The following is a 26,867-nucleotide window of genomic DNA, read 5'->3' on the forward strand; positions in this document are numbered from 1 at the left end:
AAATGCGTACTTAGATAGAGCTTCTTAAAATCAAAACAGGACAAACATTTTTCAACATTAAAAAAAAGAAATATATTGATGCAATTTAAAGTTTACATTAGCAGAAGTCACAGGCCCATTCTTGTGATATTTACTGACTCATTCCTTTGGGAGCTGAACATTTGAGTCCCCTTCAATCCAGCAAAGCACTTAATGAATTTCCCTCCACAGCCCAACTCATGGGTTTTGCACTGAAGCCATATTCAAGTGCTCAGCACATCCAGGGCTGGGCCCACAGGTAATTACTTCCAAGAGAATTTAAATAGAAAGGTTGGGGAAGAAGGGGAGGGAAGGGGGGAAATAAATTACACAAAGTTAATCTGTTAAGAAGAACAGAGGATATAATTTATCACAGTACGTTTTGATCCTAAAACTATGTTAATAGAATACACAGTGACTTAAAAATGCTCAGTTTATTTCTGGAAAACATATATTCTTGCTTTTCAAATACTGATATTCATATATATATGTGTATATATATATATATATATATGTTTTGCAAAACATATATTCTTGCTTTTCAAAGATTTTTCCACAGCTGTGGAAATAATGCTGTGAACACTGAGGTGGATCAAGAAACATTCTGCACCATGGTGAGCTCAGAAATCTGTGCAAGGCCATGGTCCTTCAGCAGAATGTGGCCCCAACTCAGCACCATCCTCCCCTCTCACAACTCACCCAACCTGATGTTTTTGGCAGGATTCTGCACCAATGAATTGTCTACTTCCAAAGAAATCCTTGGTTGCCCAAATGCAACTGGAATTTCCCAGATGCAATTTTAAAAATCAGAATATTGGATTTTCACATTATATGAATTGGCTTTAACAGTTTAGGATTATATCATAATTCGAACAGGCTGTAATACAAAATCCTTGTGCTAGCCACAAGCAGCACTGTTTTTACTTCAAAGATGAAGACTCAACAGAACTTTGAATTTTTGTTTTTGTTCCTGCTGTCTTTCATCTTTAACAAAATTGCATGTGGTACAGTTGAGTGTTCTCCTCTCATGGAATTGGAGAGCACCAGGTCTGTTCCAGAGCTACAGTCAGAGATACAGTCAGACAGCAATCCACAGAGCTTGCCACATTGTTTGCTCTCATCACAGAGTTCCAATCTATGTTATGTTCAGCATCAAAATAAAATAAAAATTAAAAAAAAAAAAAAATCCCCATTTTGAGACAAAATAAAGAATTTCACTGTGAAATCACAGATGGCAGGAAACCAAAACATTTTTCTTTGCACATTTGTTAAATAAGGCTGAAATATTTCAGTCCCTGCTAAACCAAGGAAGCTTTTGGAGAGGAAAGTTCCCAAGTTAACCATGGCACTTACTTGAGGGCATTGTATAAGTGTCTTCTTCATCTATAATCTCTGCATAGTCATCAGTCTCTGCAAAGGGAGGAATTGAAGAGTTTCGGGAAAAGCAGATGAAAACAATTCTCCAGAACAACATCTCCAATGTATCAAGACTGAGATGTCCCAAACCCCAAGTTCAGCATTGCCGGGTCACATTGAATACAGCATGACTAAAGCTTGCTCATGCATAATTCATGATATGATAATGACCTCAGTGCCAATTTTGTAGATGCACCCATCAAGGAAAAGGAAGATACCTCTGTATTCAAAAAAATTTCAAGTTTTGCAACTGGGACCCATCTAAACTGTTGATTTTAAATCTTTTAAACAGCAAATTCCATTTGTAAAGAGAAAGAATTACAAATAAGTTTAATTGCTTTACCTTCAATAAAGTGTGAATAACAGTTTGCTATTTTTTATGTCAAACAGGCAGAAGACACCAATGATGTTCCAGGGCAGCTTCCCCCTACTGTCAGTGTGGCCAGGTGAGTTATTTACCACAGAATCTTCTAGAGCACAATGACCTTTTTAAGCCACACTCTCTTCCCCATTCTTCTTACAATTTTCCTTGTTTAGTAGAAATTCACCACTAGTTTTGCTGTCAAGACTCAAGATTTCATGGACAGGTTTTGGAAACGACTTCCCAAAATTTTCAGAAAAAATGACAGTGCACTCCCTCCTCTGTTTAAAACTTGCAACTTTTACATCATCTGTTCTCAAAATGGTTTAAATGGTGTCAAGTCATATCAGAAGGTCTTTCCCTTGCCCAAAGAACTTCCAGTGTGTGTAGGTCATTTCCTAAAGGTCAGATCATTTCCTTCAGGGGTTTTAAAGCCAGTCTGCAACACTGGGCTCATTTTTCACTTCAAAGCTGTCAATTCTACTCACCAACTTTTTTAAACACAAAGAGAGGTTCTAAAATTGAATCATTTCCAATCCCACTGTGCAGTTTTTGTGGCTGATTTCAGGTGATCACACACTGGAAAGCCTCTGGAAGTCATGATTTCTTCCCTCTTTTCCCCCATCTGCCCTGGAGCATGTGGATACATCCCTACAGCTCCCTGGCATCACTTCTAGAGCAATGGCCTGGACTGGGACAAAGTCACAGGGAGTGGGAAGAAGGATGGGAATGTCCCCCAGCTCAACCCAGCCCTGAAACCGGAGCAAGGCTCATCAATATTACACACACAGATAAGCAAGAGGCTCAGTTTTCAGGCAAACTGAATATTCAAAAATTAGGAAACTACAGGCTGCCTATAAACTTTCAAGTTCAACACACTTCAGGGACTAAGTGTAATTTTATGACCCTAGTTTCCTTCTACTTAAATAAAATTAAAGCTGTTTTTTCTTTTGAACTCCTTTACGAATACGTCAGGTGTTACAAAAGCAGAATTGGGAAATTACATGTAGTTTTGAATTTTGCTAGGCAATTTCTATTTGGGACATAGCAAAACACAGTCACCTAATGAAAATGCAATAAATTATAAAGACAGTGCACAATTCTGAACAGGCAGAACACTCCAGAAGCACTTATCTCATTCTTGGTATTCTATTTTCTTCCCTACATTAATGTTTTTGTAAAAATAAGCCTCAGTTTGATTAAATAATAAGCTTTAAAAAAAAACCCCTCCAACATTATGGAGATAATCACTCTGTTTCCTTCTAATATTGTGACAGGATTTTGCTGAAGATATCAGAAAGTTCTTAACCCTTGTTATAAAATGAGCTGGCTGAAAACTACTGTAAATATACTTAAGAAAAAGTTTTAAAATTTGGAAACGAAACTGGGGCCACTTAAAAGCCCCTAACACTTGTCACACTAGGTTACAGAATAGTGCTTTCAGAACATGATCCATGGCAGGGCTTGTTCATCTTTCTATTGTAAATTAATGAGTTAATTCATACTACAAGCATTTTCAGAACAGCACAGAGAACTTTACATGGTTTTGATACATTGCCCAAAACCATCATGAAACCAGAAGTGTCTTCATAATCAATCCAAATAAATTAGATATATGCAATTAACTACACAAATATTTGTTTTTCCACATTTAACACTCTGGAGAGGAATATAAAAAGAAAAAAAAATCCTATGTATGTCTGGCATTGTTTCTGGGAATTAATGGGGAAAATTCAGTCAAGGCATCAACACTGATGGGCTCAAAGTGGTCTGGAACAAAGAGAACTGCCCTCCCTCACAGAGGGGTTGAGCCCAGTATTAATGTAGTGAGACACTACCAGATCTCCCAGAACTGTGTCTGCTAAGAGATGTTCCAGAACCTGCATGGAGCCTGAAGCAAATCTGAGCTGGACAGGGCTCTCCTGGCTGCTCCACCAAGGAGGATGTGTTACAGCACTGTCAAGAGCTGAACACATTAAACGATTCTAGATGTCCTTGGTAAGTCTAGAAAAACTCAGATTTAATAACAGGGCTAATCATGCTGCCCTCCTGCACTTTTTCACCCAGCACCATCACTTGGAGATGGTAAAATAAACAAGTTGCTTTCAGGAACAGATAGTGGTGGTCACACACAAGAATAAGCCAATTTGAGCTTTACTAAATCTGAATGCATTTATGAAACTGTAGGAAGAAACATCCCAGGGTATTAAGTCCATAGTTAATCCATGACCTTTAGCACATGTCTGAACTTCCCTTTTTCATCATTTTTCCCATTTATCAGAGCTCGTAATTTACAAAAAGAGGTAAGTTTCAATAAAGAGCTATGTAGGGGTAATATCTGAAATATAATTTTTAAATTTATGTCAGAAAAGATGTTCTTTTGATGTTTAAGAAAAGAAAGAAAAATGTGTGGTATTATCTTCATCTTATATCTAAAGGAAAGGAGATGAAAAGTTAATACACCCCCTTCACATTTTACTGAAAGGAAGGTCACAAGACATGACCTCTATTTCCTCTATCACCCTCCTTTGCATATTGCTTTTATGCCCTTTTAGTGACTCCTACTTAGAAGAATAAAGATACATATGCTATCAGTAGCAGCAGTTTGATTCTTTCCCAACATCAGATGGAATCCTTTAGAAAAATAGCTAAAAATCTCTTTTAAAAAACCAAACCCCAACTTATTTTCAGAGGAAAAAAAGACTTTAAAAAGTATGCAGAAGATAAATATTTTGTAGTAACTTCTGAAGTTTTTAAAAGGAAACCCCGAACATTAAAATCTGTCTTTATTAGTTTGAATAGCTGGAACCAGGCTAATATTCATGTATTCAATCTGCACTAATCTATCTTGTACAGCTTCTTTTAATGCAAGGAGCAATTTGATGCCTTTAAAGCATTACTCAGTAGACTCATTTCTCAGGTGTTACAGCCACTGATCTCACCCACTGACCAAATTAATGCTGATGCAACGTTTCAATCAAACTGGACACTTGCAAATCTCTAAACCTTCTTTGCATCATGCCATAAGTCTCATTGCAAACACATGCACCACCACATCCCTGTGCGTTTGAAATAGAATTTTTCCTTTTCCAATCCCAGTTTAGCAGAAAGCATTAGTTGCACAGCCTGTAAAGTACAGAATTTATCAGCTAATACCCAAAGCAGACCACTTTTTAACAGTAAAAGCTGCATAAAATGTATTACTGAAATGTGCATTAAGTGGTATATGGAGATAAGAGTTGCATATTGCACGTTAGTAACACACAGACTAGAAAACATATTACCGTCCCCACTAATTTCATCTGCAGATCCAGGTGGCATGCAAGGAGAGAGAAAAAAGAGGGGAAGAGAGAGGGGACAGAGAAGGGGGAGGGGAAAATATACTATTAAATTCATGAGTAATCCAAAAGTATTCAGACTGTAGTTATCTTATATACCTGACTCAAGAGAAACCACAAAAGCAGCAGAATTTAAGACTTCTCACCTAAAACCCAAGGGACAGAGATACGCTCTAAGAAGCTTTTATGATGAAACAGAGTTAATGTTTTTCAAACACAAGGTACACAAAAATTAAATTTGGAACTGGAACTAGTTCTTTTAATGCATTGTTAAGAAATATCAATTTCTGGGTTTATTCAGTACTTTAAAGCAGTTCTACAGCCAGATGAGTCGGCTCAACTTGACTCTGCACATACACTCAGGACTTTGGATAAGCCGAGTTGGTGTTGACCATTCCAGAAGAAATGCACTCCTGAGCTATCCCCAAGACATGAGTGAGAAACAGAACCATCTAAGCTTTAATGACACAGAGCATTGTGCACTTGTACAAGGCTGAAATTTAAAAGAGTGGCAAGGAGAGCAAGTCTATGGGGAAGATTTCACACAAACACCGGATTCCACGTGTACTGCAGCAGCCCTACTGCACACCAAACCCCACAGCACAAGCTAAGGCAAATATTTTATAAAGTTTTTACAGTTAACAGAAAGTTCTTCTTACCCCTAATAAAGCCAAACTGGTCTAGATCAGTGCTGGACCAGTACGCAGCCAAAAGCATCGCTGTAGTCCATGTTTAATTCAAAGTGATCTCAGCTGATGCTTATTGTTGCTATTCTGTTTCATCCATAGCATGCTGTATCAGGGGTCCAAGAATGAGGTCAAAATATATTTACAAAAAAAAAAAAAAAAAAAAAAAGGCAGACAAGGGCTGCATAACTGTATAAATAAAATAATTTAGTATGTTTGTCATTGTAGCATATGATGCTCAAAAACACATGCCCCATAAAAACAGGGACCAGCAAGCTGTTGACACTGCATGAAAATCCAATTCAACAGGAGGAAAACATAATGAAATTATTCTTGGAACTCTGTTTACCTGAGGCTAAAGTAGTTTACAAACAGTAACTGAGTTAGTATATTCAGCTTTTGGGTTAATAAGGCAGCCTAGACAAAGAGCAGAGCAGTACCCTTGGGCGGCGACTCATGGGCACAGAAGACGAAAGGCAGAAAGCGTCTAGCTTTCTTTACTTTATGCTGACAGTGATTGACTCCTTTACAAAGAGGCAAGAAAAGGAAAGAGAAAAAAAAAAACAGAAACAAATTATTTGGAAATAAAAGAAAACAGACTGAAGAGAACATCTACAATGAACGAACATAAAAGTAAAGGTTTACATTACAATTCTGTACACTCAAATGAAAATACAAATGTTTCTGAAAGTCTAAAGCATTTTTGGCATTTTCCCTCAAATTCCTTTCTACAGTAATTCATATTTCAGTTTTTAGAGGTAAGAATAGAACCCATTAAAAAGTGAAGTTATTCCAGCTATGTACACCATTCATTAACAATACAAAGAACATTGTCTATCACAGAAGTGCAACCTGGTTTTCCAAGTTTGCCATCTTAAGTTCTGTCAGACTTGTGTGACAGCTGTACTCCAGCTTAAGTGGCAGTCACCATACTTAAATATGTATGTATTGACTCTCTGCACCCTTAAAACAACACAGAAGTATTTCACATAGCAAGGTTACACAGAACAAGGGAAAACATGGTTTTCCTACTGCCTGAAATACAGCACTGACAGATTTTATGATCTCAGATCTGCCACCAGTCTTATTCCCAGTGCAGACCTGCCTTGCCAATGGATATTTCAGCTCTGCAAGGATCTCTGGGTGAAAATCCCATGGCAGCCTCACTGCCCCCTTTCCCAGTCACCCCACTGCATTTTTTTAGCCAAGTGCTTATCAGGAGTGTTTATCATGACAAGGGAAACTGTGGAGTAGGAAAAAATACAAAGAAGCTGTACCAGGTGAGAAGAAGAGCACAAGATGACACTCAGCACCTGAGGCTACCTGCTCCTTTTATTTCTCTTGTTACCTGTTTGCTCCTCTCTGCTTTCCCCTTTTTCCTCTCTCCAAAGAAATATGAGAAGTGGTTAAAAAAGCCAATTAAATAAAAAACCTGCATCTTCCTGCTCTTCACAGCCAAAATTCAGGAGTGAGGTCCAGTCACCTGGAGTTACACAGGCTGGAGATGCAGGTGTTTAAAGCCCAGTCCCACAGCAGCAGCTACTGGGACGTGAACCAGTCAGTGGCATGAGGAGTGCAGGAAGGGTGGAAAAGGAGAATTACATTTTAATAAAAATAACTTCTACAGTCAACAAAAACTACCGTCATAAAAACTGATGGGTGACTGAGCAAACAGGAATCATTAATTTAGTGGTAAAATGCACTTACAAAGAGAAAGAACATTAACCAGATTCAATGCTATAAACTAAAAGAGGTGCAAGGAGAGGGTAAAATTCTTGACTAAGTCAGTGTATCAGTATTTCTATTTATCTTGGTTTAAGACAGTCTAAAGGGGAACACTCTCCCCCTTGATACTCCCAAGGGACTTCTCTTCCTAACATCACATGACAGACAATTTTCAGCACTGTCATTCTAGCACAAACCTCAGGTAACATTCATAAAAAGCTTCAGACATACTATGAAAGGAAAAAATACTGCAGCTCGTTTAAGTGACTACTGAAAAGGTGTTGGCATGAGAATGAGGGAACCTAACACTGTACTGAAACAGAAGAAGAGGTACAGAGTCACTGCAGGCAACACAAACCATCTAAAAGGGAAGAGATGCTCCAACTCCTGACCTGCCTGCTCAGGCTACAGAGCTAATTTAAGTCTGAAGTGCTGAAATGCTGCTCACCCTCACACTGGTAGGTGAGTGGCAGAAGCTGCTGAAACCTGACCAAGCCTATTTCAAATGAAGGGCACACTGTAAAGGTAAAGGTGTTTCTAATTGCTCACGCCCTGATGCCCTGTGATGTGATGGTCCAACTCTTCCTTTGCATTTCAAACTCTGCCTTTATTGAGTACTACGGGGCTGCCACACCAAATTTGTTTCCACATATACAAACCTGCATGGAATACTTTTCCAGTGATACCACACTGTTACTATTTGCACAGCAGAAGTGTCTGCTCAAATCCAATGAGAAGCTCGCAAAGGAAGGGCCCAGGAGAGCAAATACTCCTTAACTAGCACCACAGGCTGATGGAATCAATGCAGAAACTTCCTGGACACCAATATGGAAAAAATCTCTTAATACTGTCACCACAATTCATTCTGGTCTTTTTATGCATGAGAAGAAGCCTTTTAGCCAGTCAGGCTAAAATAGGAAAAGATAACAGCACCAGTGTATTCAACTGTGATGGGAATCTGAAATACTGCAATTTATTAGCATTAAGGGCATTTTCAACTATATTATCTTATTAACCAGTGAAATAGCCAGGTGAGTTAAGCAGCAACTCCATCCTCCATGAACCTGGGGACTAATGACTTGCTCAAGGTTTGTAAAATTAATCTGCAGTAAACTTTAAGCTTGAACATCTCACAGGGCTGTGACCATATGGCAGAGCTACTGCTCCAACAAAGTCTTTATATTCCTCAAATTACTTAATAATTACCTGAGTTGAATTTATAACTGTGTAACTTACGGCAAGACTCTTAGTTTTTCTTTTCAGAAGTGAGTTTTTCTTTTCAGAGTGACACAGTCCTAAGTGCTCAAGGTACAATTTTTCATCTAAAAATTTACTTACACTTCTCAGCTTTCTCTTTTTGGAATGTCTTGACAAAATGGACATTAAAAAACTGCCAATTTTTTCAACCTCAAGCGAAGGCCACCTTTTCCCCCACCAAATCAAAATGAGCTAAGAAATACAAGTCCTACACAAGAAGCTCTTTCAGACAGGGCAGAGCTTCATGTGGAGCACAGGAATCATGACACAGAGCCTGCACTGTGCTCTGCAAGCAGAAGTGATTCCATAAAATTGAATTTGTCTTTCCATCCTGCTCACAGCTTGCCGGTGATCAGCCTCAACCCAGGACAGACAAATCTTTTCACATGCCAACATCTCCTTCTTTCAGAGCACCCTGAAGTAACACTGACATCAGGTGAATAGATTGTTTTTTTTCCTCTCCTGTTTGTTGTGTTTTCACATTTGGCTTCTGCTCTATAGGAAACCTTCTGAAAGCCTCTTTTATTTACAAACTATACCATGAAAGTTTTTTTCCTTCATTTAAAAATCTCATTTAAATCAGGCTTACCTCCTTCAAAATGGGGTTTTTTTCCCATTCAAACTGGAATTTCAGCTGAATGACATGACTAAACTGGCAGCTCCCCCAAAGAGGATCTGCTCCTAAGCACCACCTTAGAGAAGGAACTCCCATTTCACTGCCATGACTAGGACTTAATCACAGTGATTGAAGTCTAACAATGTTACGTTACACATTTTTGATTTTAAATCAGAACTTGGAAACTTGGAGAAAAGCCCCCTCTTTCAGGACACTAAAATCCTTCCGCTCCTATATAGATATTTGCTCCAAGAGGTCAAATCTTCCACATGGCATGTTACTGAATGAATCTAAACTATGGGATAGAGAGGCAATGGCATCATTTCATGATGCACTTAGAGCTGCACCCCTTTGAGTTTAAAATGCTGCTCTATGATACTGAGAGCAGCTGCACCAGCTAGGGAACTGGATAACAAACCTGTAGAGTTTCTCTTTAATATACTTATTTCCCTTTTAAAGGTTTGTGGCCTGGGGTTTGTTACTCAGGTGCCTTGAACACTCTGCTTCATCAGCTGAAACAGGGACTGTATTTTCAAAGACCTTTTAATTTCCTTCACCAACTAAGCTCATACTAAAGCTGCAAAACCAGCACCTGCTTTAAGCAAGACCAACCCTGTGGGACATCCTAAAATCCCCTTCAGACACATCCCTTATGCTGGCTACTGCAGGACAGCTCATCTCTCCCTTCCTGTCATCTTCCCACTCACAGCTCCCTCCCCACAAAAACATCATTTTACAACAGTACCTGAATATCCAAATGCCAGGACAGATTGCTTGGAATCACAGGGGCCCTTAGGTTGAAAAAGACCCTTATGATCCATCAAGTCCAACCATTAACCCAGCACTGCCAAGAATTTGCCAAGACTTGTTCAATACTCTGCCTGTTCAGAGCTCACGGAAACACACAGGCCTGAAATGTCATATTCTATGGCACTGCATGGAAAGTAGAATTTGAGCTAGGATTAAAAAAAATAATGAATTCTCCAGGGCACAGAGATTAGCCAAGGGATGCAAAAGCATATTTATTCTTCTTAGTCATATTTACACAAGCAATGAAGGGGCAGAAGAAACTAAAGAGCTCTGTGTCAGAAGGAATTCATGTGAAAAGGGAGGAAGCAGCTACTGCTGTACTGATTTCATTTTATGAAAAACTTTCTGTAATATATAATTGACCAGGTAAGTTATTAATTTTGGAAATATAAGATTGGGTTCCAAAGGCTAATGTTTGCTATTTAAAAAACAAACTGTGGGCCAAAGTAAGTTCCTTTAGACTACAGCAGAGAATTTTAATAAGGTGTCTCCAAGCCAAACAGTGGAAATACAGTCAGTAAAATTAGAGTTAACTGGTGTGCTGCTTCTTACACATTTGATATACTATGTGCACAGAGCAAATTATTTAGCCTTACCATTTCCCGAGTGTACACTCTTGGCTAAGTACAAAGAACTCTTTGTTAATGCAGATGCAGAGGGAGAAGGAGGTAAAAGTTGCTACTACCTATTAGCTAAAGCACTCATTGTTTCTGGTGGATCACAGCAACTTCAGCCAAAACCATCAGAAGACTACCAAAGAAATCTAAAATACAACTAATTTAATTTAGCCTATTCATACTTACTCACAATCTTACACAAATGTGTTGAGGCATAAAATTACTATGCTTTTAAAAAGGAGGGGAATCTGGCAGGCATCTTGGCTGCACACAGAGACAGTGTCCACTGCAAAGAACAGAGAGTTTGAGGAGTCAAGGCAGACAAAACCAGAAGAAAGCAAAGCAGCAAGAGATGTGTGGTGAAACCTGGTTCAGTGACACAGAGATTCTCAGACCCAGCAATTTGCTGCTCTGGATTCCTGAAACCAACTTCATCCCTCACTAGTTTGAAAAGGCCTTTTCTCAGAGAAGGAAAAAAAAATCAGAAGCATTTACAAACCTTCTATCTTTGTGTTCCTTGGAATACTGGAGCACTTGGAAAAGACCGAGTTTTCACTTCACTAGACCAGAAATATTCCAAAGTATGTTAATAAATATTTCAAAAAGACAAGGTAGGTGTCTTTCATTAACAGGTCCCTTTTTAAACCTGCAAAGCTTCAGACAAATACCTGAACTTTCAAACCACCAAATCATGCTTCACATTGGGTTTGGATATTGCTGGTTTATCCCAGTTTTGGAACTCACTGTGAAACTTCCCTTTTGAACTAAGTGTGCTAATACTATTAATATATCTGACTTCGGATTTTTTTTCTGAATCTCTGCTTCAGATTTTTGCTATTTATCTTTAGCATCGGGAGAGGTCTAAACAAAGGGAAGCAGTGCCAGTGAAATCAAACAGCAGAGTTAATTTAAGACATGAAAGGTGTGGAGCAATTACACATCATTAAGCTACAAAAGCTCATCTTATCTGAAACCTTTGGCTCTGAACCACTGCAATGTCAGCAGAGAAAAGCTCCTGTTCTGCACCTCACAGCAGCACCCCCACAGCCCTGGCTGCTGTCAGGCTCTGCTGACCTGGGACTGGGCTGAGCATCATGTTCAGCTGGTGCCTCCCTTGTTCCACACTGATGTCACTCCATCTGACAACAGGAGTGACACTTCCCCACATCTGTATCAAGTATCACTTCATTTATAGCAAACTGATTCCTCTGGGGATTCAAGAGATTCTTACAGAAAGTAGCTCCTGAGAATAACCTCTGTCATGTGGGTTCATCTCAGCAATCTGCCTCTGGTTTAAATTTAATACGATGACATACTCAGTGCATTTCAAACAACTTTGGGGGAAAAAACACAACAATAAAAACATATTTATGTGTTCTGTGTCATTATATTACATGAAGAACAAACCCTTGAGACTGAATATTAAATGCACTGGCTTAAACCATTCCAGCATTATGTCAGCATTTCCAGTGGTTTGTAACACGGTATAAAAAACAAGCATCAAGCACAATAATTTCATTGTGGAAAGATATAAAACAGTCCTACAATATAAGAATAATACCTAATTTTTTTAGGTTTTGGTAATGGCAAGAATGAGGACGATATTTTCTGGTTTAATTTTATTGCACTGCTCACAGGAGCCAGCTTTGCAGCTCAGTGTACCTGAACAACCAGCTCACCTCCAGCACTGCTACTTCTGTGCTGCTACAGCAATGCTCTCATTTCCCCCTCTTCCACCTTCATGTGATGCCCCTCAGTGCCAAAGCTGGGGGTATCACAACTAACTTCCTACACTGATTTCAAAATGCTACTTTAAAAAGAAATGTTTGTGCTATGAAACACCGAAGAACTTCAGAAGATACCTAAATTTGCAAAGTCAGAGTGACAGCAAGAAAGGATCATGAAATCAGCATTTATTACTGGTTTTATTATTAGAAGTATTATTGGCATTCTCAGAAAAACTGAAGAGAGTGAAAATTTGAGGCTGCAGACAGCTTTTTTCATCCTGAAGATCAGCCTTTTTGAGGGTGAGTGGAGAAATGACAAAGCACAGCAGTAATCCCTTCAGAAATTTCAACTTTTTTAACAGCTAAAATCAGCCACACATGTAAGAATCAAAAGAGAACATGCTTCATGCTTATCTACCTGATCTACCATGCTTGCTTGCCAGGCAGTGAAGGAAGAAAAGCTGCTATTTGAGTCTGAGAGGCCATAGTAACTGGTGAAGCTCTATTACCCACTGTAGCTTTATCCTCATTTTAACTCAGATCTTCTCACCTGTTTCCTTGCATTGTCTATATGGGCTTCCTATGTCAAGCAGTGAATCTCAAACATCTTTTGGAAGTGGGTAAGGGTGGGGAAATGAATCTGAGAAGTAGGAAAGTAATCAAATGCCTATTTAACTTTGCTTCTTATTGTATTAAATGTGTTGGAGTTTGGAGTATTTGCCACTAAGTGCTCACATAAATGTTAAAGTGGGGCTGAACCTCCCTCTAGGTCAGGGGTGGGAAATCCACTGAGTCATAGTATTGGTTCCTCAAGTTTGTGACCAAGTACCAGAAACCGATTGGAATAGATCACAATTTAAATACATTTTTGCATTAAAATCCCCTTAATAAATATTGTGACTACTGATTTAGAAATACATTTTCTACTAATATCCTACTATGAATCAATCCTTCAAAATTATTTAAGATGCTGTAACAGGAACATATTCTCTCTTAAGCATAAAAACATTAAAAACTCCATGTTAACTTGGAGAATTCTTAGAAGCCTATAAAGAACAGAAATAAGTATTACCTCACATACCCATCCTTCAATTAACTTGTCATTTTCAACAGCAAAAATTAAATACTTTTATCTAAACAGCTACAGAAAAACAGCTATTAAGCTTCTCCATTCTGTAAAACAAAGATTAATATTTAATTGCCTGTTTTCCTTTTTCAAAGCTGCTCCCTCACAATTAACACATACACAGGTAATTTCAGTTCTCACTGGTGACATTCTACTTCATCACAAAGTTAAGTGTGCATTCTGACAAGCAGCCTGGCTTTGAAGTAACTGCACAGATGTGGCTGTTGCACAGAAGTTTTTCTTTAAAAAGTGCTCTGTGAAGGCAGCACAGCTCCAGCCTGAGGCAGTCAGTAGCTCTGGAGCAGCAGTGAGTGGAAAAGCTGCCTGCAAATCTGCCAGCTCCAGAAACAAACTCAGGTCCTGGTTTGGATGAGCCTTACCTGACACAGAGACTGTGTGAGACCTCACTCCTTGCTTCTCATTGTTGGCCAGCCTGGAAAACAGAAGTTGGAAGTGCTGAATGCTGTACATTCTTCACAACCACTGGAAATTCATCCCAACAGGCACCTACTGCAATTAGCAGGGCTGAGCCACCTCCCCAGCCACAGGATGAGCAGGGGGAGAGAAGTCAGAGAGGAATCTACCACTCGATCCCATCTAGGGGAGCCAGATGGGCTTTAATTAGCACAAATATTCACAGAAACCTGCTGAGTTTGAAGGAAAACAAAACCTAAACTGTGCATACTTTTAAGATGTGTGTAACTTGGCTGTGCTTGTATCTTCTGTGATATATGATCTGTGGGAAATGGAGTATGAATTGATTTCCTGTCTGCCAAAAGACTTATCCTGTAGTATTTTGAATTAATTTACATGTCAAACATAGAAAATCAATTGCATTTAAATGTAGTTATTTATAAGTGTTCGCTATGTTATGTATATATTATTTATAATGTATAAATGTATTGCCCATTATGTATAAATGCTCATTATGTATATATTACATATAGTTCATTATGTATAAATATATTGCTCATCACATATAAATGTTGATTATGTTATGTATATTTTATGCTACACATAAACATTCAGAAGGATCAGAAATTCTAACAAAATCTCAACCTTTCACCACTTAGCATATATAAACACAATTTTAATAGCCAAGAGAGCACGGCATTTCATGCCTTCAGAAATCAGGAATTTCAGCTGGCAAAGGCAAATCTTCCCAGATGCAAGATGCTGTTGGCTGGCAGTTTTATCTATTTGATAAAAGCTCTGCTGCCAGACTTGGAACACATGGGGTGCCCTCGTTAAACAGACTCAAGTGTACAAATTTACTTTTGGTAAACTGCCCCAAAAATGAGAAGCTTTTCCTTCAAACCCTATTTTACCCCAGGAATCCTTACAAATAAAAAGGGTTAAGCTTTATGTCATTAGAATGTTATTCTGTGTTTCTCATTTTTGTCTATTTAAGTAAAAAGAAATTTTAGAAATGTTTCTGTTTCATGAGTGCACACTAACTTTACTGATTTTATGGCTTCCAGTCTCAACTTTTCTTCCCGGAATTTACCTTCTCTCTTTCTACAGTGTGAGAAAGCTGCCTGGTAGTGAGGGCTGCAGCAGAACCGTGTGTAATCACTAATTCAGGAACAAACTGTATTCCATGCTTCATCCAGGAGTTAAGAAAGTAGTAAAAATAGTTCTGGACTCCTTCCAGAAATAAAGGAAGAAACAGTATGAGGTGACTGGGTCAAAGCAGACACAGCCTGTGTCCCAAAATAAAAAAGAGGAGGTAGAACACCAACAACCACTAAATGTCACTGGGTCTTTCAGCAGTTACCTCGTGCTACAGGACAGGGGTGGCACTGCCTGAGACAGCTCAAGGAGGACACTGCTGATGTGTGACTCTGAACTGGGTCTGGATGTGGCCACTGAGAACAGTCAGATTACAAACAGAGGGGAGGGAAAAAAAACAAAACCAAAAAGTGTCTTGCTTTAAAGACTGAAGTTTAGGAGGCCACAACAAGGAACTGCCCATGGAAAGATGAGACAACTGTGACAACCTCCAGAGAGGATGGAGACCCAGCCAGTGACACCAGGGCAGCAGAGAATCATCAAGAAGAATTAAGGGACCACCACATTAGGGACCACCAACTCAAAAACATAAGGAATAGTCTAAATCAGTGCTAAATCAGAAATTCATTATTTACCTTAAAGTTTGGGAAGAAGAAAAATGCAGAGAGGTATCTTAGCACACTTTGAATCATTAGATGCAGATAACTTGCCTCAGGGCACCTTTAATAAAGTATCACCATAAAACCAACCAAGGGAAAAAACACATCTCTGTCTGCCTGACATAGGATCAGTGTTTTCTAGGCATCCACAATTATTACTGGAGAATAGTTTTACTATATTTAAAACAATAAAGAGGTATTTCCTATGCAATATTAATATTTAAATTAGTAACTCTTATTCTTTTTTACACTGAACCTAGATCGCAACTTCAAGTGGCTCCATTAAGGAAGTTTTATAAAGAAAAGGTGATGTGACAGATTTATGATAGCAGCAAAAAGTGTGTTTTCTGTATTTCACATAAGCCAAAAAGGGGTAATTAGGAAAAAGAAGACCAAAGACTGACTCACAGATTGAAACCACAATTCATAAACTGCACAGCATCACTCCTATAATTAAATTTACTTGTGGATTCAAAAGAAATTGCCTGAATCCTAGTCAAGTCTTTTCCAGAACGTCCTGCTTTTGTTATTGTCAAATATGATGGATGCGTTATGCACTTTTGTCCTCAGATTTTCTTTCTGGTATCTCTGTAGTTTAATACTACTGTAAGCTTTCTGTGCCCTACATGCTATTTGTTCTGGAATCCAAAAGCAACAATAAAAATTAAGCATGTGCAAGAAGTTCCAAAAGCATCACTATTTTTCAAAACTTTTTTTGTAATATATAAGAAAAGAAAGCACAAAACTTACTTTGGTATTGATGGTAAAGCTCTTTCACCTTCTGTGTAAACAAGAAGAAAACAGGATTAAAGCTTTTGCAAGTTTTCAAATAACCTCTCTGAAAGCGAAATATATACATGCCTGAAACAGTAATCATCACAATTTCTCAGGAAAACTGAGGTGACTCAAAAGAATGTTCTATACATATATAAAGAGCAGCATATCAACAACTCCTTCTGCCCACTCACACAGACCTTTAGGCAAACTCTCATCTGAGGAAACAACATACACAGAATATAAAAGCTCTTTTTTATTCTTAACAAATAACTGCAATAAATCACTTGCAGAAGGTGTGACACTATCTCATCTCTCTGGTAAGAAATGCTTTTCTTTTATCTCCAAGATGTCCTAAGTGCTAACATAAAAATAAAACAATTCAATCCAACTTGGATTTCCAAGTAAGACAACTGAAATAAATCATTAAAACACATATTATCATATTGATTTCACACTGGCTTGAGACTATACAATTATTAATGTTTTGTGCCAGAGAGTAAATCTACTTTTTGTACACTATATTCAAATCCTTGCCAGTCTTTCTTTGAAAATGGTAATGTGTATAAAAGCTTGGATGTACATATTCAAGGGTTTTTTTTTTTCCTACTGGATTTGATTAAACCACTGGTATTCCTGTGGGGAAGTTACTAATCCTTTAGCAAAACACCTTTTCAGCAGATTAGAGTATGCAGGGAAGGAGAGAAGATGGGTAATAAAGTGTGTTTCACTCTCTAAATTAATGTAGCTCTGATAAAGTGACCTGAAAAAATGGCCACACTTGCAAAAAAATGGTGACATACACTGCTGAACAAAATAATGTGAATTCTCATTTGTTTTTCTCCCATGCTAAAATTTCCATGAATTACAGGTGTAAACAGTCTCACCTTTGTGTATCAAGGGACTGAGCAGAGAAATGCCCAGTATTCAAAAGACACACTCAACATGGCAAAATACACTATTTTGGTTCATTTTTTCTGCTGTCTACAGGTAGAAAAGCATCATTTGGCTCAGCAACATCAGTCTGTTTTGATCAGTCTGATGGGGGGTGTTGGAAAGAAAGTTGCAGAAAAGAAGGGAAACCAGAAGCTGCAATTTTAAAACCCCAGAGCAGCTCAGCAAGGTGACAAGAGCAAAGCACCTGGAACTGGGGGGCAGAGGAAGGACAGTAAGATTATATAAGCAGGTGGGAGATAAAGGTACTGTGATACGTTAGGGCAGATGATACCTTTTGGGAAAGAAACAAAAGGCAACGATCCTCAGAGATAGTGTGGAATAATAAATATGAGACCAAAGGTGTGGAAGTGCAGCCTGGCAGTAAATGACTGGGGCTCAGGTACCCAAGAAAAAGAATGTAATGGGCATGAGAGGCTCAACTTGGATGAAACTGGGCAAAAGACACTAAGCTTGAAGGAACAGGCACAAGAGTCCTGCCCACTGCTATCAGGCCTTCCCAGGGCTCTAAAGAACACGCAAAAGAACCTTAATTTTACATGACACCTACAGCTGTCAGCATTAGTTGTGAAATCATCCTGGGTTCTGGTTTACAACAATTTATGCTGCTACTGCTAGCTGTGCCAATGCTGCTTTTGCACTTGGCAATGGATTTAAGGCTTAGATGTTGCTGATCAATCACACATGTTACTGGTGGAACAGAGAGTCTTTCTCTGTGTTAAAAGAACTTCACTGAATTGCAAAGTTAACCTTATCATTCTGTATTTTTAAATCAAGGTAATGGATGCACAATTAATAAGCAGCTGTTCAAAATAATTCTCCTTGCTCTTTAATATGTAGCTCCATTGCATGTTAACTGCATACTATTCAAACTGCTTTCTAAAGATGGAATTTTAATTTCCCCTAGGGGTCTTTTTTTGTAGAGTATAACATTTAGGGACTTCAGAAAGATCGGTGAATGATCCCATTGATAGGAATGATTTCATAACACTTGCAGGGCCACAATGCTTCACATATTCAAGGTACTGAGCTCAGATCAGATCAGACTGTTTTTCCCTCCTCCAACCTCCTAAGAAAGTGAGAAATACCACAGGTGGCAGCTGCTAGTGTGTGCTGAAGTCAAATACTACCTATCAAAGAGGATCTAAAGAAGATAGAATCTGACTTCCACTGTGGTATTAAATTTCCTCAAAGAAGAGAATCTCATTCTGCTCCCACTAGCCTCCATTCCATTCTTCGAACAGCTTCCCATCAATGTAAAGCAAGGGTCATAATAAAACATAGTAAATCATAACAAAACAAAATCTTGATTCCATTATAATAGCAAATCCTTTCTCAGCCCTTTGTGAGATAGGTAGAATGTGAATAGAAGCAGTCTTACACAGTAAGTTGAGCAGTAGGATGATGTAATCAATGAGTTTGAAGAACAAAAGACTCAAAGGAAAGGTGAAGGAATTGAAGGGAAAGTGAAGAAAAGGTGAGAAGAATTGAAGCAGTCTGGAAAACTGTGAGGAAAAGATGGGGATAGACAGAGAAATGCAGAAACTGGCCCAAGTTAAATGAGTATTTGCTTTCAGATCCACTGGGAAATCAAGCAGCACACATAGGTCCACCATACCCAAAACTGCTTCATGAGATCATCCCCCTTTTCACTGTCCCCTGCTGAATTCCACAGAGCATAACTGGCTTTGTGCTCATTTGCATCAGAGCAAGAGAGCTGGACCCTTGTCCTTGGGGTTGATGGGGATGGGATATGTGGACAAGGCCCTGGGAAGAAGGAAGGAGCACCCAGAACTGCCTGGAAGCCAGAGCCTGATGCCTGAAGGGACTGACTACAGGGACAACACACTCCATTTGTGTAATGGAGACATGTGTCAAGTGTCGGGCTGTGAACAAACAGGGGAAAAACAAGTAAATGTTTTTAAAAAATCCCACAAAAGGTATCCAGGCATCAAAAAAATCTTATACACTATGAAGTCATACCAGAGGTGCACAGGGGTTGCAGATCTAGGGGGCTGGAATCAGATGATTTTTAAAGGTAACAGCAAAGCTGAACTATTCTGTGATTCTACTGTGACTCTAGGCCTCCTCTATCACTGGATATAATTAAAGAAAAAAATAATCTGCATGGAATTCCTGATCCTGCAGATACCTACATGCTGTCTGGATACAAACTGCCTGCTTCAGGCACTGGTGCCCAAGCGGATGCTCATCTTTTACAGTTTATATCCCAAATAAAATACCAAATATTCATTAGTACCCCTGCAGGTCCGAAGTCAAAATTTCTTACTAAAAGCATCCCGGTTAAGGCATGTTGTTTTTCACAAGTTGAAACCCACAACATTTTTGCCCATTTCTACATTTATTTAAAGAAATGGGATATGCATAGCTGTCCTTGGGTTTCCACTGGACTGTCCAGGTGTTTCCACTCTGAGCAGAGCTCCACAGTGGATACAGCAGAACCCAGGCTGCTCCAATGGTCCCAGCCAGGCTGGGGGTGCCAGGGGGAATGTGGATTGTCCTCACCTGACTGAAATTATTGTGAAAGCAAAATCAGTGAGGGGCCAAACTAAAGAGGTAACAGTATGCTAAGAATGGGAACACATGCTACCATTCCATTAAAATTAAAATGATGCCCAGGGTAAATCTGGGTGAAAATAAAAGCACTTAAGTGGAGAACTTCACAAACTAATCAGACTTGGTATTTTTGAACACTTCCCTGGGCAGCTTGTTCCAATGCCTACCTATCCTTTTGGGGAAGAAATTTTCCCAACATCCAATTTAAACCTCTAGAGCAACCTGGGGCTGTTTGTTCATGTTCCATTACTTGTTACCTGGGAGAAGAGAACAACCCTAGCTACAACATTCTTCAAATTGCTAGTAGAGAGTGAGAAACATCCCATAACCTAAAAGCTAATAATCAGTTAGTTAAACTTTTTATGATTTTTTTTTGTTTGTTTGTGCTTTTAGCCTGTAAAAGGTGTGATAATGGAAACACAGGCATTAAATGTAACATTTCCATATTAGTCTATAGGGACATGTCCATCAAAATATTTATGAAAAATAAACTGACTGGAAAAATGCCAAATACTGTCCACATCTAAAAACATTTCCAAATGCTCTCCCCAAATCAAGAGAAACTGAATCATGAATGGATAGCACAACAGATACCACAAAACCAGGCTCTGTTATTAATCAAGAAGTACAATTTAAGAGACTTCCACTAAACACAGATTTACAACAAAGGATGGGAAAGCTCAAAAGGGGGATAAAACACATCTGTGGGATCAAGAATTGCTTCATGATTTGTTTCTGATGTGTCTTACACAATCAGAGCTCATTGTGGGACGGATCTAGGAATGCAGATCATGATGGGGACAGCTCTTCTATGAAATGTTTTATGAATATGTTAGGTATTGCTATGAACTTCAGACAAAAGAAACCCAAAATTTATTTTAACTGAGGGGCTCTCTTCATGTATGCATAAAGGGGAGTGTTCCCAAAGTGCTACCTGATGTTCCTGTTCAATCTCTGCTCATTTGCTCCATGTAAAATTCTGTGTTATAAGAATAGCACACTAATAAACACCCTGCATTAAATGCACTGATTTATCCTGCAATCACACCTACCATAAACCTCAGTGCAGGGCACAGGAAAACCAGAGATAGTGCCCCTCAGAGAGCTCAGTGAGCCTAGAAGATATAACAGCTGCTGGTAAGAAAATCAGGTCAGAGCAAGACAGGAATTAGAAAAATTGCAAACAGAGCAGATCAATTTTGATGGGCACCACCACCAGTGTGGAAGTGGCAAGAACTGGACAAAGTCCACATGTGGCCCTAAAGGTAAAGCAGGGACAGAGTCAGAGCTACCCATTAACTCAGGGAAGAGGTCATGTGTAGACATGAGAAAGTTTTGTAAGATTAACTGTGGCTACAAGAGTTCAGGCTGGAAAACAGCTAATCCACTGGCACTAGAAGTAAAGTATTGGGAGTGAATGAATAATAAGCATTGTAGCAAACCCCAAACTATGATTTCTCAGAAATGAAGAGGCACAAAAAACTTCCACTCACAGGCACACACTAGTGATATGGAAATCTTGGATTATTATGCCTGTTTTATTTTTAGAACAATAAACTACTATCATTTCTGATGCTAACTTTAATTAATTTAGTGTCTGATTTTGGGGCCAATGGCTCATCATTACCAGGTTGGCTTGGAGAGCTGAGTTTGTGTTGAGGGAAGATTTTCTTCTGTGTGGAGATAAGGCTGCACAACTCACACAGGTCCTAACAAAGCTGCTTGTTTTGGAGCTCAAGTTCTCTTACAAACACTAAGGGTCAGAACTAACAAAAACCTGCAAATTTAAGAATAATTTGAACAATTACCATGGGCTGTTAAAACATCTAACACCCTAAGATCACATTTCTTTATTACTGAATGACCAAGTTTAAGTTTGGGGATTTTTTGAGCCACTCACAGCTAGGATGTTATAGATGGACCTGGAAAAGACCTGAATTATGTTAACAGCATCACCCCAGGGAAAACCTGTGGCAGAAAAAAGCAAGAACGTGGCTAAAAGAGACTCAACTTCACACTGGAGAGATGCTAGGATAGTTTGTCTACTTTCCTGTATTACAAACACAGAAGAAGAAAATAGTTTATTGTTTTAGAAAGCAGGAAAGTTGAAATAATTTCTATTAATGGAAAATTAATTCCATTAATGGGTAAAGATGAGAACAACCTGAAAAAAGAAAATGTCATTCTTAAGCAGCTTTGTTTGCATGTTTTTCAATAATTAAAGCTGTCTGAAACTGGAAAAAATTCTAATGAAATTTAATTAAATTATTTTTAAAATGAGGTGTACCTGCAACCTCGTTTCACAGCTTATAGCTTGTGAGATGCTACAAAAACAACTGACAGACACTATAAAATGTATCTCTGCTTTAGTTCTACTTTATGAGACAAACTCATGAGACCTCTCAAAGTTTTTATTTTTTAAATGGAGATACCTGAGTATCTTGGAGAAAGGCTGAAACTAAAATATTACCACCAGTCAGAACCTAATCCAAATGCATCCTAACCAACCTTACTGAATTTCCACTTGTGTACTGGGAATCAGCTTAGAAGGCAACACAACCTTGTTAGGAATGCCTTTAATAATTACAGCTGACTTCTGCTAGTTAGGTTTGGAATTACTGTAAAGCAGTGATTACTGGTATCAGCCTTAATTATCAGCCACTAAGCAATTTCTGATGCAGTGACAATTTACTGTTAGTGCTTCTCATGGCTTCTCCCTGAAAGAAAAGAGTGTCCAAGGAGGGTTTTTCTGCTACCTTGTATTCAAATGCAAAATAACCTCTGGGCAGCTCTGAGGATGGAGGTGTCCTTACCTTTCTGAGGCCTGATGATGAAGGACTGCGTGGCCCCGTTCACCAGCCGACAGTAGCCGTCGATCAGGTCAGCCATGTTCTCTGCAATGGTTAAGGATGGTGCTGTCACTGTCAGAGGCTACAGAAGGGAAAAAAAACAAGGCATCAACAAAGAGGAATTATTGTAGCTGCAAACACTGAGTGGAACAGCTGTGTCATTGCATCAGAACTCTACACACGCCTGCAAAACCTAAACAGAATAATGTGGGTGAGCAGGGAACCACCAGAGAGATTCTTGCTTTAACTTTTATGCAGCAAATTTCAAGCAGGAGGTTCAGAAAGCACAGGTGGTAACACCCTCCACCTATATAGTGTTAATGTGGACTTATGAAATGTAAACCACTGTTGAATGCAACTGCTATGACTTTCAGGGTTATAATTAAGACAATTCTGAAGAAGTTGCTTATTCCTTAAAGCTCTCACAGCTGAAATCTTTTATCCCACCCTCTGCAGCAATTTATTCTTTGCCTAAAAACAGCCCTTCCCAATCTCAAAAAAGATTTTAAAAAAGTAAAATATCTACTAGTGGAAAAAGAGATGAGAGACATCCAGACAAGCCATTAATTTCAATACCACCAACATTCAGCATCCTCTGCACAGATCTACCACCCTTCCTCAATCCTGTTCTACCACTGTTTTCTGGTGCACTGGACCAAGGAAAAGGTTTAATTTCACTTCCAGCACTGCTTCCATGTAATACAAGGGAAAAGAAGTTACCTTCTTTCAAATTTCCCCTTTACATAAAGGTGGAACTGCTGTTTTCTCTCTAAGATGCAGTATATATGCACAGGCTGCTATTAAATTGCATCTAAGAGCTACTGTTTTCGTATTAAGCTGCTTCTATGAATATTAAAAGTCTACAAGCACCAGATAAATGCAGAACATGTAATGAACTTTAAATGTATTTTAAAACCAAACCCAGAACAGAAGTCCAATATAGACAATATCCACATTAAGAGTATGCTACCCCCACTCCTCTCAAGGAAAAACAAACAGCAAGTTTATCACCACATACAGTATCAATAACATACCTCAGGTGCACCTGCTATTTTGAGTTGCAACATCCCTTTCCGGTCCTTGTCTTCACTGTTTGAATACTGAATGGTTTGCACTTGATTGAAGTCTGCTAGATGGGTGGGCTGCAGAAAGACAACACAAAAAATTAGGAAAAAAAATCAAAATGACAACAAAATAGCCTGTCCTTATCCCTGGTGTTGCAAAAGCACAGGGAGACTTTGATCTCCAAACTACACGTGAAGAAATCTGTTCTCTGTTTCTAGAATTTCATCAGCACTCACTCACAACACTCACAAATATCCAGTGTCTGGAAAAGGAACCCAGCTCCACTGTACCCACAGAGGTCACTGTTGAGCAGAGCCAGGCACACGCTGAAGTGGGAACAACCTCTTGGGTGTCAACAGAGAAAACTCAACAGGTAAAAACCACATGGAAGCTGCACTGACACATTCCCAACATCGCCCTAGACTGCTGGAAGAGCTATGTTCTTAGCTGTGTATTCCTGATTTCCCCATCGTTTCACTGCTGCTGAATTAATTTCAATAGAAAGCTGGACATTGGCTCAGCTTAAGTTGTAAAGTTCCCAAACATTTTGCTGAAGAACCTCTATGGACAGAGCTCCTTTGCACTGTGGGGGTGCACAGGAAATACTGAAAAACAGCTGGAATCAAGTTAAGGAAAAGGCTGTGAAGGGTATGAAGAAAGTAAATAAGCAGTGCCTGCACAAATGTGCTCACCAACTGGTTAAACAAGCTCTGCATTTACACATTCCAAAGAAAGAGAACAACTCAGAATAATTCACGTTTCATCCGTAAAAAGTCCCCACCAATGCTTCCAATTCTGCAAATGAGCAATTCACTGAGTAGAAAAGCCAACAAATGCAGTGCTAAAGCTGACACTGTCTCTGTACCTAACACCAGTGCCTTTTCTCTGATCCCAAATCACAAATTAATATCTGACTAAGAGTTCTACATGCTGAGAGCTTCCAGCTCTGTGTGTGTAACCCAGAGATGAGACTGGTCACTCCCCTTTCTGTGACATCCAGTTCATAACAGGTCAGGGCTGCTAACACAGTGACTGAGGAAAAAAAACACAAAACAGAAGCAGACTTACATTTGCACCCTTGTCTGTCAGGTAACTGATTCCTTCTTCTGGGCCAATTGCCAGTTCCACTGAAATAATCCAGCTTGACTTGGGAGTCAAAGGAGAAAGGGCAGAATTTCAGTAGTAAGACAATGCCTTCGTATGGAACACTATCATTCAATATGATAATTACAGGTTTTAGTAATTAATATCTAGCTTTTCAACTTTTCAAACAAAATTACATTAAAACCAAGTAATTCTGTAAATGGCAAAACCCTTCATGACTGGTTTCCTGGGGATCTCTGCTACTCAAACTGCATTTCCATGTGTTTTATCTTAGGTTTACATGAAAACTATGGATTTCCTGTATTTCCTCTTCTCATGAACATTGATATTCAAGTTCTAATTTCTGCTGGAGTCTCCATTTTCACAAACTTTCCAGACTTGGGGCCCTTCCTCAAAATTTGCTTGAAAGAGGTAGAGGTTAACAGGTATTAGATGAAAATTTACTAATAGAAGTTGGGAAGTTCCACTTCCTCGTGGAAACAGCTGAAAAAGTGCTTGATTTTCACAAACAAAGCACCTATAAAAATATGTTATTTTACATACAATTCTTTCCCAACTAATGAATGATGGGTTTTTTTTTAAACAGTCAATGGAGAAGGTTTTAAATAAAATCAATAAATACAATTAGTTGCTAATGAAATCCAATTGTCTCTACATGAAAAGAGGACATAAGCAAAAAGTTACTACAGAACCAAGCAAAAGCAATTGGACTTAAAACTCTAGAATGTATTCTGGTGACTGACACATTCCTCTACTTACACCAAGAGCACACTTGAAGCATTCCTTGTCAAATCTGTACACTGGAGAGAGGATCTCAAAGAACTTCAAAATACTTTCTTCTCTATTGAGGTTGGCAAATTGTCGAAATGTTTGTTGGATTAATTTCCGTAGTGTTTTGGCCTGTGTGTTAAACCATTTGGAGAACAATTATTTTACATCTAGCAGCTGAGGGACATTTACAGGGTTTTGGTCACTCAGTAGCACTAACAGTGCCTTTATCAATGAAATGCAGACAATTCTCAAGGAAAAAGAAAAGCTTCAAAATGTAAGCAGCAGTTCTGCCTTTTAACTTCTGCTTAGGATCAACATTATTCTTGCTATATTATAGAGAAGATACCTAACTAACATTTTGAATAAGTTACAACAAAAGACTATGTTAACCCTTCCAGGAATATTTGTTCCAAGTTCCTCATTTCTCTCAACTTCTGAACTGTGTCTCAATACAAAATAAAACGAAACAAAACAAACAAGAAAACAATTTATACCTTCATATAAGCTTTCAGACCTAAATCACCATTCTCTCTCTTATCTGACAATAACAAGCCAGCTGTAGCTGTATCTTAAATCTCTGCACACAATAACTTAGACTATCTATAATAAAGTGGATTCAGTCTGATAATAAGAAAAAAACCCTTCAGTATAAAAAAAAATGAACTTTAAATAGTAGACTGAATGTAAAAAGTAAACCATACATTTAAATTAAACTATGTTAATTATGTTGTCTAACACTTCATTAACTGTTTTCAGGGTATAAATAACCACTCAGACCAGCAGAAAGGATAGCTAAACTAATACTTTAAAAAAATTAATTATCTGCCTGTACACAACGCACAATCCCTGAAAGGCAGACACTCATGAAAATAAAAACAGGGCCTGGGAAGCTGTATCTCTAAGAT

At 38.6% G+C, this 26,867-nt stretch overlaps 1 protein-coding gene across 30 annotated transcripts in view; it reads right to left on the reverse strand.

The window, feature by feature from the left end:
* Positions 1–26,867, reverse strand: part of PTK2 (protein tyrosine kinase 2) — a 132,728-nt gene that overhangs the window by 40,574 nt on the left and 65,287 nt on the right. For 9 of the 30 annotated variants that reach the window (XM_062491946.1, XM_062491974.1, XM_062491956.1 and 6 more), the window contains 7 exons: positions 25,951–26,091; positions 25,156–25,233; positions 24,057–24,164; positions 22,987–23,104; positions 16,619–16,649; positions 14,078–14,130; positions 1,372–1,428 (listed from right to left, as the gene is read on the reverse strand). In XM_062491946.1, the coding sequence (XP_062347930.1) occupies positions 1,372–1,428; positions 14,078–14,130; positions 16,619–16,649; positions 22,987–23,104; positions 24,057–24,164; positions 25,156–25,233; positions 25,951–26,091 (586 nt within the window). Of the gene's footprint in view, positions 1–1,371; positions 1,429–5,079; positions 5,098–6,259; positions 6,344–14,077; positions 14,131–16,618; positions 16,650–22,986; positions 23,105–24,056; positions 24,165–25,155; positions 25,234–25,950; positions 26,092–26,867 lie in introns of all 30 variants that reach the window. The other 21 variants (XM_062491990.1, XM_062492115.1, XM_062492037.1 and 18 more) reach the window with 7 other exon arrangements.

Source organism: Cinclus cinclus, chromosome 1, assembly GCF_963662255.1.
Source record: "Cinclus cinclus chromosome 1, bCinCin1.1, whole genome shotgun sequence".
NCBI lineage: Eukaryota > Metazoa > Chordata > Aves > Passeriformes > Cinclidae > Cinclus > Cinclus cinclus.